Source organism: Solanum verrucosum, unplaced genomic scaffold (assembly GCF_900185275.1).
Source record: "Solanum verrucosum unplaced genomic scaffold, falcon-dt-bn FXZP01000261.1, whole genome shotgun sequence".
NCBI lineage: Eukaryota > Viridiplantae > Streptophyta > Magnoliopsida > Solanales > Solanaceae > Solanum > Solanum verrucosum.
Window position 1 is genome coordinate 6,913,612 of NW_026019969.1, and position 15,545 is coordinate 6,929,156.

Sequence of the window (15,545 nt, forward strand, 5' to 3'; positions counted from 1 at the left end):
ATAGTATAAAAATCCTGAAAGATATATATATATATATATATATATATCCCTCACAATGCAAGAACAACAAATTTAACACGTAGACTTTACCATGTACCTTATAATCAGGTTAGGGAGGTTGTTTCCATTAGACCCTTTCTTAAGGAGATATTCTAAGACAAAAGAAGCAATAATAACTAGCACTAACATCAACAAGCTAAGAAGATAAAGATAAATGAAGTGAAGGAAATAATAAGGTAATACTAGAGATCAAAATATAAGGAAACGTAAAAATAATACTAATCCTCATTATATGATAAAGAGATACGCTACCTACTAACCCTCTGTCCTAATACTTGACCTCCACTTCTTCCTATCAAGGTCATGTCTTCGGTAAGCGCTGAGAATACATCATATCCTGCCTAATTAATCACCCCTCCCTAAAATTTCTTATACCTACCTCTTCCTCTCGTCAGGCCCACCCGAAAACAAAACAAAGAGATTCTAGTAGCTAGGTAACTTTCTTTTCATCCATCTATTGAAATTCTTGCTTCACCAAATGAATGACTTGATCATCTCTCATTTGAACATATATACATAACTTGACAGTTATATTACCAGTAGAATACGCAAGTGCCGGATTCTCAAAAGATAAACAAAATATATAAGACAAAAGAATATCCTTATTTCTACTTGCTAAAAAGAATAAATAAAAAAGAGAGCAATAATATTATTATTGCTTGGCCAAAATGAGCACCTAACAATCCCTATCAGTCATCACAATAGAAAAGCCACACCAAAAAACTTAATCAATCTAAGCATATTTTGGTCTTCTTTTTCTTATAATAAAAGTTTTAACTAGCACCATATTCTAGACTAGATACATTACATTTTCTTTTCAATCCAATAGTAGGAATTCCTTAATGTAATCTTCATGCGGAAACATCCATAGTTTAAGATTTTTTTTATTTTTTTTGTGTAAGAATTTCATTTATATATACTAACGGCTTAAATAATTTTATGTGACACATATGACGAGGACGGGTCAAAGAGAAGGAAGGATCAATAACCCATGCAAACAACCCTCCTCCAAGAAGAATCGTGCTATGCCCTGATCCTTATCGTGAGCGAAAGAGTTGTATGGTGATCCTTAGGTGATCGCAACAAATCCGGTTGTTAGCTTCTCGCATGCCTCTGTTTTTAGGACCCTAGCTAGGCTGACAAACTTCTAAAGAAAGAGAAGAGATATCTATAAAACATACCACAAGTTCACATGAGTCATACACTTTCATGAAATCAGCCAATGTAAACAATACGTGTCATGTCATGTTGGATCAATTTTTTACTCATCAATACATTCTAATTGGTTATAATAGGTTAGATAGTCGATTCTCTATGTCAATTAACAAATTAAGATATTCACTAGGTATATAGTTATTATAGATCAACTTAACTTTATGGTATAAAAAAGTTATAATATTTGTGCATAAAAGTTTTTTGTTTTAATTTTCACCTAACGTTTGATACTTATATATATTGAGACCTAATTAAATTAGAATTCTCTCCGGAGATTTCAGGTGCTAAAGCGCTCCCCAAAAGATGACTTCTTACCTAGTTGGCCTCGAACCTGAGATCGTGGTTAAGGGTGTGCAACAAAATAAATTATTATAAATTGACAGGCCAAGGTCCGGCTAATCGTGGCTATCGTATTCTGAAATATATAGCTTAATTTTCTAGAATATATACTCCACTCGATTTGATCCAAATTCTAAAATGAGAAGAAATAATTCAATTGTGCTATGAGGTAGAGAACATTAAAATGTCAAAATCAGAAATAGACATTACATAATCTGACACACGATGGCTTGTGGTTGCCACGGATCCTATCTATAATTTTGACTTTGATTGCAGCCCAAGAACATGCATGCTACAATAATTAATTGACCTCCATAAATAATATTCTTCATTTCTTCTTATTTTTCTGGTTTATAATGCTTCACTTTTCAATCATGCAGTTTTGGATATACACATTCTTTTTCTATCATTTATTCGATTTTTATGCCAAACTTGCGTAGAATATAGACATTGCTTCAACTCAACAAACTCTCCTTATACAATCAATTGGAAACAAAATAAATATAAAAAAGAAAAAATATATAAACGTGTCTTTAAACTTGATATCAACTACTATATTTATGTCCTTCAACTTTGGGTGTACTGTACAAATAAACACTTAAACTTGTATAAAGTTGAACAAATAGACACACATATTCTACGTAGTAATTCACGTGCGGTACGGTTGAACATATCTCTATAAATATGTTACGTAGGACATGTATATCTACTTGTAGTACACACTTATATACTATGCCAAAATGAATGTGGGTGGCCAAGTTAAGGTGGAGAGCAGAGTACTAACTACATTTTTATTTATTTATCTATCTACTTCTTGTCTTCCTAGCTACCCGAGATTTTGTACAACAAGTCAATGGAGAAAATTATAGTGTTTAAGTTTTGCATTTTTAAAATTTTAATTTATTTGCAATAGGAAGTATATTTACATGTATGTTTTCATAAAGGGTAGGATTTGAAATCTTGAAAATAAGATATGTTATTTGTTATAGTATGTAAACATAGATGGATCAGGAATTTAAAATTAATGAATTCTGATAACGAGTTTAAGTCAATATTATATAATCAGGTTTACAATCAAATATTTAATAAATTTCTTAACATATATATAAGATATAGACAAAAAAAAAAAAAAAAAAACCTAAACCTCTAGATCCACTCCTACATGAAAGGATGACCTGATGGAATATTACTTATAGTAACGGTATATATTACTTACAATTAGAGTTCATTGAAGGGAGGAAAAAGAAGAGACAGACAGAGTGAGTAGATTTAATTAGGACATTATTTTATGGGTCCAAATCCTATATACTGATTATTATTATTATTATTATTATTATTATTATTATTATTATTATTTTTATTATTTTATTATTTTTATTTTTTTGTATAAAATCATAGGTTATTATAAAAGTAATTTCAAATAACTATATTTAATATTAATAATTGATAATTTAAAATGAATGATAAATTACATGTGGCAATTAAATTAAATTACATGAATGGTTAAAGTCAACTTCATTTATTTAGGTATGGGGTTTCAAATACCAGACCCCCCTCTCTTTTTGTTGTTACCAAAGAATTTTAAAGAAAAAAACAGAAAAGAAGAAGAATTTTTTTTTCTAAAGGGAATGAGACAAGTGATCTCCAAAATTAAAGTCTCTTATAAAAAGAGAAAGATAAAAAGTGAAATAAAAATCAATGTCGAGTAGTCGCATTATATATAGTCCCTACATTTTTAGGAGGACACATATAGGCCAATCATATAACTATTTTTCCTTATATTCCAACTTGACCATTATAACACCATAATATGTTTATGTTGATTTCTTCAAAATATATCACAACTTGTTGTTTTAATATACATATATCCTTTCTTGTTCTTCGAATATTATATGATTGAACTTCGAAGTCTTTCTTTAAATGAGAGTTTTAATTAATAGGTGTTTGAACATGAACTTGGTGATTTTATTTTATTTTTGAAAAAAATGAAGTCAAGTTGTATTGAAATGGTGAGAAATTTCTTAATTTTTTTCATATGAAACAATTACTAATATTATTTTCTTTTCACATGGATATCAATCAAAATATCTTTGCAATTGCCACTGGATATTTTTTATTGAGAAATTCATTGGGAAACTGGTGATTTTTATAGTAGTAGTTGACTACGTGAACTAACCTTGTTGGTGAGTATTTGATTCCCTCCTTATAATTTCCTCCTAATTTTCTCTACCCCTACCTTCATTTTTTTTTAAAAAAAAATAATATTTGAAAATTGAATTTATATTTGAACACACATTTTACTAAAAAGACACGAATAAGAGTTTTGTGATGGAAACGTTTCTTTTTTCTACCTGAAAAAAGTAATCAGATCCCTCAACTTCAAATTAGAGTGAACAATTGGCTATATAAAATGTATACCAAAATTATTGCTTACATTTTAAAAATGTAAGTCCAAACTCCAAACTCATGAGCATTCAATACTCAAATTCTTTCTTTTCCTTTTGCAATATTTTTACATAGAGTTAAAAAAACAGTGAAACCAACTTGTTTTTTTTTTTAAAAAAATAATAATTAAAATGTCTATCCATAATAAATAAATAAAAAGGTTAATTCCCAACTTAATCAAAGCAACCAATGGAGAGTGGGCACTAACAGAAAGGCTAAAAGTGAATGGCAACATCTTTTTTTGGCCATTGAAGTTGAGGGGGAAAAAGCCAATGGAATAGTAAAAGATGGAGACACAAAAAAGCACCATCACATCATAAGGAAGTTGGATTAATAAGTAATAAATAGTTTTAATGACATGAAATGTCAACATTATAGTTTTCTAGTATGTAGTATTTGCCAAAGGGTGTGGCCATTCAAACTCCATAAAGGGCACTTCTTTTTTTTCCACATACCATTAGCTTAAAGAAATTACTCCTATAAAATAATACTTCAATTCCTCTGTCTCTAAATAATTGTCACATTTTTGCCTCTCAAAAATTAATCTGATTAACTTTTGGAGTTAAACTAGATTAGACTAATTCAATCTTTTAACATTAAAATTTAGATATTTAATTTTTCTTCATATCAATATGGTAAAATGTTTTTCTCACATCTATTGTGTCATCCTTTAATACTTTATTCTTTTGACATCTTATATCTAAAATTTATTTGGTTCAATTGATTTGAATTCACCTTGAATAAGTCCATCAAATTAGTGTCCTTACTAAAGAATTATATCCTCATGGCTTAAACATAAAATATCTAATTAAAGGCGGATGGAGGAGGCGAACTAGAAGGTTAGATACGAATTTAATTGAACCCAGTAATTTTAGTTTAAATCTATATTTGTATTTAGAAACTTACTAAATATATGTACAAAAATTTACAAATTAAAATTCAGTTACTGATGAGGACGTTAAGCGTTATTCTAATATTTTAGATCCCAAATTTAAATCATAATCGGACGAATCGTAATTAAACATTCAATCATATCTCTTAAATGTCTTTTGCAACATGTTTAACGAATTGTTTAAAGTCCAAATGGGGCCTTTTTTTTTACATCAGTACGTAACAATCTATCCTTTTGTTTTTATCTTCTTTGGTATTTTTGGAATGTTACTATTTCTTGTGCGATGAAATGACACTAATTATTAATCAATGATAGGATAAGATGCGTTAGTTTTGCTATAAAAATATTATTAAGGTCATAATTCAGAAGATATATAGTAATTAAATTTGTTAATAATATCTATTTCTGCTTCTTTCTTACGGTATTCTTATTCCATTTTCTTGTGTTTATCGAACATTCTACGTGTGATTTATTATTCTTACATACATAATTTAATTACTTGTCAACTTAAACGTTATTCTATCACTAGCTAGGTTGCGTTAGCGAAGATTATACCAAATTTGAAAAGGGAATTAACTTATATCCGGTGAAATTTAGTATAAATGAATATTTATACAATTGGAATATAACTTAACCGTGGTTTTTTTTCTTCTTCTTCTTCATATTACTAATTCTATTAATGTAATAATTAGTACGACTAACAAAACTCACAACTTTAGAATTAAAAATGAAAGGTGTTTATTATCCGAACAACTTGTCTAATACAACTAACAAACAAAGTCGTAGGTCGACCATCAAATAAAATACAAGAAGTCAACACAACAATCCCAATTTTTAAAATAGTAGCTGTATTAAATACTTAAAAAGGATAACGAAAGCCTAATCCGTACAAGACATCATTTGACCAAATATATATGTGATAGATTTTTCAACAACACTAAGAATAAGGAGAGGATTTTATTTTTTTTTAGAACAATTCTCATTTGTTTCTCACACTAAACATTTTCTTTTCTCTTCCTTTTTACATTATATTGTTCTAGAAACAGCTTGAAAAATATACAACAACAACTTACTCCGTATAATTTCACAAGTGAAGTATGAGAAGGATAGAATATAACGGAGACCTTATTGTAACAGAAATCAAAGATATATATATATATATATATATATATTTGATTTATTAGTCGATTAGAATATGTTTTTACCGTGAGTGAATTGTATATGTTAGGAGGTGTTGTCATAATGACTCTAGAAATGGCATAGTGGTGGTAATTTCATCTGGCACTAAGAGGGGCTAAAGCTGTTCGTCACATGGAGTGATACATTAAAATATTGATAAACTTTTCACTAAAGTACATCAATGTCGAAAAAACACTAGCTATGTGCTATGTCCAACTGTTCTTCTTTCCTTTTTTGGGAATGGAATGCTTACCTTGGTGAATGAATAGAATTTTGGACTCTTTATAAGGTTAGAGCAATCCTTATGGAGGTGTAAATTAGGCTAAAATCTAATTTGATATAATATCGAAGTCAAACCTAATGTGTACCCCATAAAATTGAACAATTGCAAAAGGTGAAAATTATCACCCAATCCATGAATGTACACGCACTACATCGGACAATAGAACACCGGATAAAGAATATGTAGAGATTCGAGCATGATGGGCATTCATGAATGTGTACATATCAAATCGAATAGTGAAATTTCAAATAAAAAATATGTACTGCCCCGAGCATGAAAATGGGAAGGGTTATAATAAATGTACTCCTTATAAGTTACACTATAAAACTTGAACAATCCTTTTAAGGATAAATTACCTATATACACATCTTTATTTTTCATAATTTTCATCATTCCCTACTATTTCAAAATATTTCCAAAATTCCTTATTTTTTCCAAATTTTCAAGTCAACCGGATACATAAGTATCCCATCCTTAACACATGATTTCCTTTTTTTTTTCACTCCTTTATTCTCTCCATAATTTACTCTACAATCTTATCAGTTACAATTTTCATATCAATTTGATTTTAAAAAGAATTCTCTACAATCTTATCCGTTAGAATTTTCATATCAATTTTATTCTCAAAAGTATTCTCTCTCCGGTCAATCAAATTCAAACCACTCAATTGATATACTGTGTCTCCTCCACAGTCGTCTTCTTCAATTTTATTTTTTTTCTTCTTTATTTCCTGATGCATATGGATCAGGATCGTTCTTTTAGTGTTGGTATTACTCAACTAGTCGAAGAAGGATGCATCTTCGCCTTCTAAATAGACTGTGAAAAAAACGCTCAAAAAGACGAAAAAGGTCGATCTACTGGTGGCTTTTGTAAGGACTTTGGATCGAGATTCATGAGTGACGTCTATGTTAATAGTAAAAAAAAAATTACAAGAGTGAATGTTGAGAAGGAGAATGAGAATGAGAAGAAGGATGTACCTTCGTTTTCTAAAGTAAATGTAGAAAAAAGTGGATGTACATTTGTCTTCTAAAGTGATTGTTGAGAAAGAGAAGTCGAAATAGATTAGATTGTTGATTTTTTTTTCCCGATTTTTTGTTGTTCATCTTTTTTATGATACATAGGGTTCAGATCTTTTAATGTATCTAGTTGATTTTGATTCTTAAATTAATGTATAATTCATTTGTTTCACCTTTATGATACATTACAATTTAATCATGTACAATATATTATTTTCAAATATTAGTTGTGATACATAACCCTAATTTATTGAAACACAAATTACTATGTATCATGTTCATAGTTATGTATTGGATACACAAATATTACAAAATTCGTTATCTTTTAACTACCGACACGTACACCCTGCCTTGTTTAACTAGTAGAAGGCTATGTATCGGTAGACACTATCAAATATTACTATTGATACTTGTATCATATTCATAGTTATGTATATGATACATAACTTTGTTATGTGTATAACATAGTTATGTATCATGATGTTGTGATGTATCGCATGTTGTTAAGTGTCTGCAACACTGTTTTATCATATTTATAGTTTTTTTTTTGTATATGATACATAATTATATAAAATTGTCGATTTTTTTTTAATCTGTTATAATTTGGGAGAGAATTTGAGAGAAGAAAATTTGAAATTTAATTGTTTGGAGCTGTTATTTGGGAGAGATTGACATCAATTTGATTTGCATGATTTGGGGAACTGACATTTAATTTTATATTTAATTTCCTTTTTAATCTCAACAAAGTAGTTGTATAATGTATCCGAATGACTGATATTTGAAAGAATTTTTTATAAAATAGAAAAGAGTAGGGATAGAATGTAATTTAGGTCTTATGACATTATGTAAGTTGTACTTTTTTTAATGTATGTTAGATCAAAGACCTAATAATTTCACAATGTGCCTTCTATATTTTTTCCAATCAACTATAATGCGCTATTGTGTGTCCATGGAGTATTTACTCCTTTTGTTGGTTGTTTCCATTTATAATACTAAGAATTGAAAGTGAATGCACACATTTTAAAAAAAAAATAGAAATAAACATTATATATTTTACACTAAAACTCAACATACTTGATAAATTAAAATATTTAATAAAAGTTATTGATAGTTTAAAAAAAGTAGAGTATATAATTTCTCAGATAGTAAAAGATAGACTTATTGTCTTTAAAAGACAAAATAATATTTCTTAAAATTCCACCTAATTGGTATTTTAAATGACCACTTGAGAAACTATAATGCAGCATATAATTAATTACAAGCTCATCTACAGTGTAATTTTTATTTATTGTTTTAATTTTTTTAAATAGAAGTAGCAATTCTAGAAATTAGTAAGGCGTAATTATTATTATTAATAATTTGTCATGTGATTTGATGTTTCTCCCCAATGAAAAAATGAGAAAGAAGGTTATAAGATTTAAAAGAAGTATGAAAGTGACTTGTAATAAATACTTAGAAGAAAAATTCAAATAAATTAATAAAAAGATGTGTTGCCAAAATTTAGTAACGTAATACTCCTATATTGTTGATTGTGGCATATGTGGAAAATCGCTGAGATAGGCATACTGGACCCAAATGCTTGCACGCAAGGTTACAACAAAAATAAATAAATAATTTTTTGTATAATAAAAATGGTTACTAGAAAATTTGACATTTTCTATAGGTCGTACATTATTTTCATATATAATTGCCAGACCAGTGTGAAACCAAAATATGCCATATAAGAAGTCCATTCAATATCCAAAATGGTTTTGAAAATCATTTTGTTTTTAAAAGTAAAAATATTTCTCCAACTTCACGAGAGAGGAATAAGATCTACATACACATCAGACTCTTCATACTACATTTACAAGACTGTATTGAAAATGTTATTATTGTCGGATAATCCTAAATATTAGTTATTTCAGTAAATTGTTTATTTCAAAATACTTGACGTTTTAGAGAAATAAAGAAACCACTTCTTGTTACTTTTTTTCTATAAAAACATAATTTTGTTCCCTCAAATATTGGTATATGCTCGTTTAATTCTATGGAATATCGCCACCTCAACCAATTTCACAGGGTATCTGTCACTTCCGACCAACAACGAGCAACAAGTAACTCTTCGATCATTTCATCATCAAGGACAAGGTGTTTCCCATAGGAAACCCAATTTGGAATAGAAAGGATTAAAGAAAAAGGAATTGTTTTTTTTTTAAAAAAAAAAACAGCTTAGAATTAAAGCATTTAAATTTGGTCATGCAGTGGTATGGAGTGTGGACAATCTAAGTGGGAAAGCATAAGAAATTTAAGATTCTGATGTTACAATCAATGTTTTTTCCCTATATATTCCCCTATTTTCACTAATTTAATTAGGTGTTGTATTAACACTAGATTCTTATGCATTATCCATGCCATTTTCCCAATATTCCTAGGCTTCTTCCTAATTATTATAAATTAATTAATTCATTGCTCCACCTTGTTATTCATGCCGTTTTAATACGAGTAACCATATGAGGTAAAAAAATCCAAATCATGATTAAGTGTTCTTGTGGAGAACTTAAAAGGAAAAAAAATAGAAAAAAGAATAGAGTCGGACCAGATGCTCCAATGACTAACACTTCATATCAAGTGTTTATATCATATTAATTTTAATTATTGTAATTTGATGCGAGTAAATTTTACCTATAGTTTGTTAAAATAACAAGGGAAGGAGCAATAATAATAAATATTAAATATAGATATGCCTAGGCATTGGGATTGTAAGTTTGAGCATTTGTCCCAAGTCCCAAGAAAACTACTCACTTTGTGGTCCAACAAAGTCACTAAACCGTAAAATATTAGGGTTTTCGTACAAATGCAAAACTAGAATAGAAACACAAGTACACAACAAAACTCCAAACAAGTTAGTATCGTAGTACTTAGAGTAACTACCTTTCATATTCTCTCCGTCCTATTTTATGAGATATTTTTTGAATTTTGAAATTTAAATAAGTCTATTTTTATCGTGAATTTCTCATATATCTTTTAAATATTTGAATTGTCAATTATTGTGTCTTATAGTACTTTTTACGTAGTTTATAAATATATAAATTTCATTTAAAAAAATTGAAAATTCCATGCGCAAATTCCCGGTAAAATTTAAATTATTTGACTTTCAGAAAACGAAAAATGTTACATAAATTGGGACAGAGAGATTATTAGTTATTCACGTTATTATCAATAATTATTTCAAATTTTTAAGAGGTAAATTAATAAAAATATTCTTATTATTTATGATTTATTAAAAGTGTGTGCAGAAAAAAGTGAACAACTAATATGAAAAGAAGGGAGTAATAATTTAAAATGAAGTTCATGCTTCAAATTTCTGATCTTTTTTATTAACCAACCTACTATATTTTTAATGAGTAATTAAGTAGCTAATTGCAGTACTTAAATATTTGATATTCCTAATTAGAACTATAGTATGTGTCTAGTCGTTGTTAATATAATATTCCATCTGTCCCAATTTATGTCATACCATTTGAATTAAAACAAAGTTAAAGAAATTTTAAAAAAATCTTCTTTTATGTTTGTGATCCAAAACACTCTTTAACCATTTGTGTAGTTACAAATCATCTCATTAGGAGTAAAACGTTAATTTTAAAGTTAAATTATTTCCAATTATTGAAATATGACATACCTTTTAAAACTAACTAAAAAAAATGTACCACATAAATTAGAACAAAGAAAGTATCCTTAAAAAAAATAAAAAATCATATACCATACATACAAAGACAAAGCGTAAATTAGGTTCGTAAAAATAACTTGTTAAATATGTCACAATTATTTACACTATCAATTTGTTAAAGAAATCACCACAAAATTTATTCTATAGCATTTCATTATATTCTTTTAAATAAATTAATAATCCAAAAATCTCAAACAATGAATGATGCAACAAATCACCCCACCCCCACCCCTCCCCCCCCCCAGAAAAAAATCCGTCGATAAATAGCGACCTGTGGAGTCTTCATAAGCATCAGATTATTTTGTGCTAAAAACATATTACAAACAATTTCTTGTTTTACAATTCCAAGAAAAGAAAAAAAATATCAATTTGCTCATAGTGTCGACATGGTGTGCCCAAATAGCAATCCATTAGTAGAAAAAGTATGTGAATTATATGAGCAAATTTCAAGATTGGAGAACCTTAGCCCTTCCAAAGATGTCAACATATTGTTCACAGATCTTGTCCACACGTGCATGCCTCCTAATCCCATTGATGTCTCTAAGCTCTGTCAAAAAATTCAACAAATTAGGTCTCATCTCATCAAACTATGTGGTCAAGCTGAAGGACTTTTAGAGTCACACTTTTCTAAAATTCTTGCCTCATATGAAAACCCCCTTCAACATCTTCACATTTTTCCATATTTTGACAATTACATCAAACTCAGTTTACTTGAGTACAACATCTTTACTAAAAACACAACAAATATCCCCAAAAAAATTGCTTTTATTGGATCAGGTCCACTTCCACTTACCTCACTTGTTTTAGCTACTAAACATCTTACTACTACTTATTTTCACAACTATGACATTGATGTTGATGCTAATTCCATGGCGGCCGCCCTTGTGGCGGCCGATCCTGACTTGTCAAGCCGTATGACTTTTCATACGGCCGACATCATGGATGTAACGTGTGCCTTGAAAGACTACGATGTAGTCTTTCTGGCCGCGTTGGTTGGTATGGATAAAGAGGACAAAGTTAAGGTTGTTGATCATCTTGCTAAATACATGTCTCCAGGGGCTACCCTGATGCTTAGAAGTGCACATGGTGCGCGCGCTTTTCTCTACCCTGTCCTCGATCCTCGTGATCTACGAGGATTTGAGGTACTTTCGGTGTACCATCCTACAGATGAGGTGATTAATTCTGTGATAATTGCGCGAAAATTGCCAGTTCCTTGTGTTCAACCACTTGATGGATTGGGTGCCTATGTGTTACCTAGCAAATGTGCTTGTGCTGAGATTCATGCTTTCAATCCACTCAATAAGATGAATTTGGTTGAGGAATTTGCACTTGAGGAGTGAGATTTATGTGTTGAAGAATTTATAATTTGTCTTGTGCTATGTTTTCATTATATTATGTTCCTCATAAATGTGGAGTACTTCCATTTTGATTTTTCATTATTAGTAGTAATACTTTGTTGTTGTATCCCTAACTGTTTGATCAGTGTGTCCCATTTGTGTGTCTCAAACTACAAAAAAAAAAAAAAAAGGCATGACACTATGAGGCCTTTTGTTAATCTTACAAATTTTATCTATATGAATATCAACCATATTGAAATGTTTTGTGCATTTGTTGATTTCCTTCAATTTCCAATTTTGTTTTATTCAATATTTCATTTTTCTTGTTTATCTTTATATTATTATTATTTTTATATTACATTGGAGGATTTGAAAAGGTGGAGGAATCGAGGAGGAAGATAAGGGATTGAATCATGCGTCCTGCTCTATGGGAGATTCAAATCAACTTTGACGGTAAAGTTTCTTTAGTTAGTATTTATTTGCTTCTGGTATTGTTTCAATCGTATTCTTAGTATATCTTGTTACACTTTTCAACTGATGTTATAATTTTAAAAAAAAATTGGTTCTAACGACTAAAGAAAAGGAATTGAAACCTTGCACGATTTTGATTTTGATTTTGAAGATGATGTGAAAGGGGAAATTTATAGAAAAAGGACAATATACATTACTTTCCACTTACGGTCATGTACACAAAGTTTACAAAAAACTTCCAACTGCAACTTCATCAGTGATATCATCTTTTATCTTTTTCTTATTGCTTCAATTTTTATTTTTAAAAAAAATCGCTTCAATTTTTGCATATTTTCAGATATATCCTCATGGCTCAAATCACTATAAGAAAACATGAAATTTAGCTAGAAAATTATCGGTTATTCCTAGCTAAAAAGCTTCTAGCTAATTGGATTTACTTATAATCCATCACTAAATGCGATTAACATGAAATTTTTGCTATTTAGCTTCAAAAAAAATTTGTCACTAATTTTTCGTTTTATAGTAGTGAAAGAAGTTGTCTTCCTCCTCCTTGTCGATCCTTTTCTTATCTATCTTACGTGAAAGATAAAATATCCCACATTAATTCGGAAGATAATTTTTTTTCTCCTTATATTGAATTGTCTTCTGTTGAGGGTTCTAGGAGTAGCCCCGCACACATGATGAAATGAGCTTGCAAGCCAAAATGAGTTAATTCCCCCTTCCTCCCCTGAACTGAAATCATTTTCAACGCATTGACTTGTCATAACACAGAATTCATTTGTGATGAGCTTTTTTACTATTGATTTTCCTTTCAATAACAATATTGTACTATCTTTTCTAAAATGTACAAAAGAATCTGATCACTTAAGTTGAGTGGAAGAGAAAGGTGAAGGGGCCATTTGAAGATAAAACCAAAATAATTTATTTAAAGAAAGATAGTCAATAATAAGAAGACTACAATATATCTTTCAACTATACAACTTCAGTCAATTCAAACAGTGTATCTACAATCTGTTGATTTTTAATTTGTCTTGAGGTGATGATAAATTGATGTAATTTTGTCTATATATATATGCCTTCACATCTATAAAAAGCTAGTGTACTTAAATGGTCCATATTTTCAGCCAACAAATGTCTTATCGTTTATCAATCAAACATCAGCATATCCAAAAATATTTTAATGTCATTTAGCTTTCTGCATACATCTTTTCAATCCATCTTCGCTTTGTATGCATAGAATATGTTCACAGGAACATACTTATTTTAATAATTTCTTTTTAAAAGTGTTATGTATTTTTGTGTGAAAAATAATCAATGAAATTGTGTTGATTTTCTTTCTTTAAAATCACCGACAATCTAACAAAGTTAGTCAAATTTTAACATTGTTTAGTAGTGTTATTAGCAATGAACAAGAGTCTTTTTTTAGTAGTATTATTAACAAAGTCAGTCGAGTCTTTTTGAAGATGGGTTTTTTTATTCGTATTGATTTATATTAAAAATTAAAAGTGAGTATTTGCGTTAAATTTAGATAGCCTAGATGATAAGAAAAAATAAATAAGTAGTGTTATTTAATTTAATTGAATGTTTAAGAAAGAAAATCAAAGAACTTTCATCAATTTATTTTCATGCAAAAATACAGAGAAATATAAAAAAAAAAAAAAATTATTGTTTGAAAAATTTTATGTTCGTTCGTGAATGTTTAATTTTTTTAATTAATAGGCACACGTCTATTTTTTAAAAATAAGAAGTTGCAATTGAAGAACATAAATAAAAACAAATCATAAAAATTAGAACAAGTATTTAAATGGTACATAAAAATGGAGTTTAAGCTAAGTTGGAGTGAGTTTGAGGGGCTATATATGTGTTTGGCCTATTTTTTTTTAGACACTAGAATCATGGACATGAATATTATAATAGAAAATATAAATTCATGCCCATCTAAAAAGATATTTATGAAGAAGAAAAATAAAATAAATCACATTCGGATCTAAGGTAGGTTTACTTGGTAAAATGAGATCTATCCGCGATTATATACACAAAAAGAACATTTAATATGAAGCTGGACTCCAATTAACAGTTCCTGTAAGCTCACGAGGTAAATTCATTACGTTGAGTGATCATTTGAAAAATTAACATGGTATTTATGTGATCAGAGACTCGGAGTAGAGAAAAATTGAATAACTATTACTTTCTTCTGGGATTTTTCCATTGATATGTCTTGCACTTCAGGGCAGGTAAAATTTGCCTGGCCAGAAGCCCAGAAGTAGAACTGAGCAAAAGCACAGTAGCCACTCTATTACAACTTTCCACATCTGTTTTAAGGCAAACAGAGAATATTATGAGCAGAAAATAATGACGCACCTGAATAATCCCCCAATCCCCACCCCTAGCCAACAACCAAGAGACAATTAAATCCATCCCCACCCCCACCTTCATCCCAGACCTCGCTGACAAACAAAAGATGACAGCTTTACAACACTCCACACAATCTACATCGATCATGTTGGATGGTCTATCAATGCATATAAGCTTATAACAAAAGGTGCAAGGTAGGGAAAAAGGGGGGGTCCCTTTAGTAAAAGAACCCCACTGCACAAGA

General features: G+C 29.3%; 1 protein-coding gene across 1 annotated transcript; it reads left to right on the forward strand.

The window, feature by feature from the left end:
* Window positions 1-11,434: 11,434 nt before the first annotated feature.
* LOC125816370 (nicotianamine synthase) lies at window positions 11,435-12,734 on the forward strand. Its single transcript, XM_049495967.1, has one exon. The coding sequence runs from the start codon at window positions 11,525-11,527 to the stop codon at window positions 12,476-12,478; it is 954 nt and encodes a 317-aa protein (XP_049351924.1). The 5' UTR covers window positions 11,435-11,524; the 3' UTR covers window positions 12,479-12,734.
* Window positions 12,735-15,545: the final 2,811 nt, after the last annotated feature.

Bases quoted from the DNA above. Each gene is read 5' to 3' on its own strand.
- LOC125816370 (XM_049495967.1), top strand. From the start codon at position 11,525: ATGGTGTGCCCAAATAGCAATCCATTAGTAGAAAAAGTATGTGAATTA.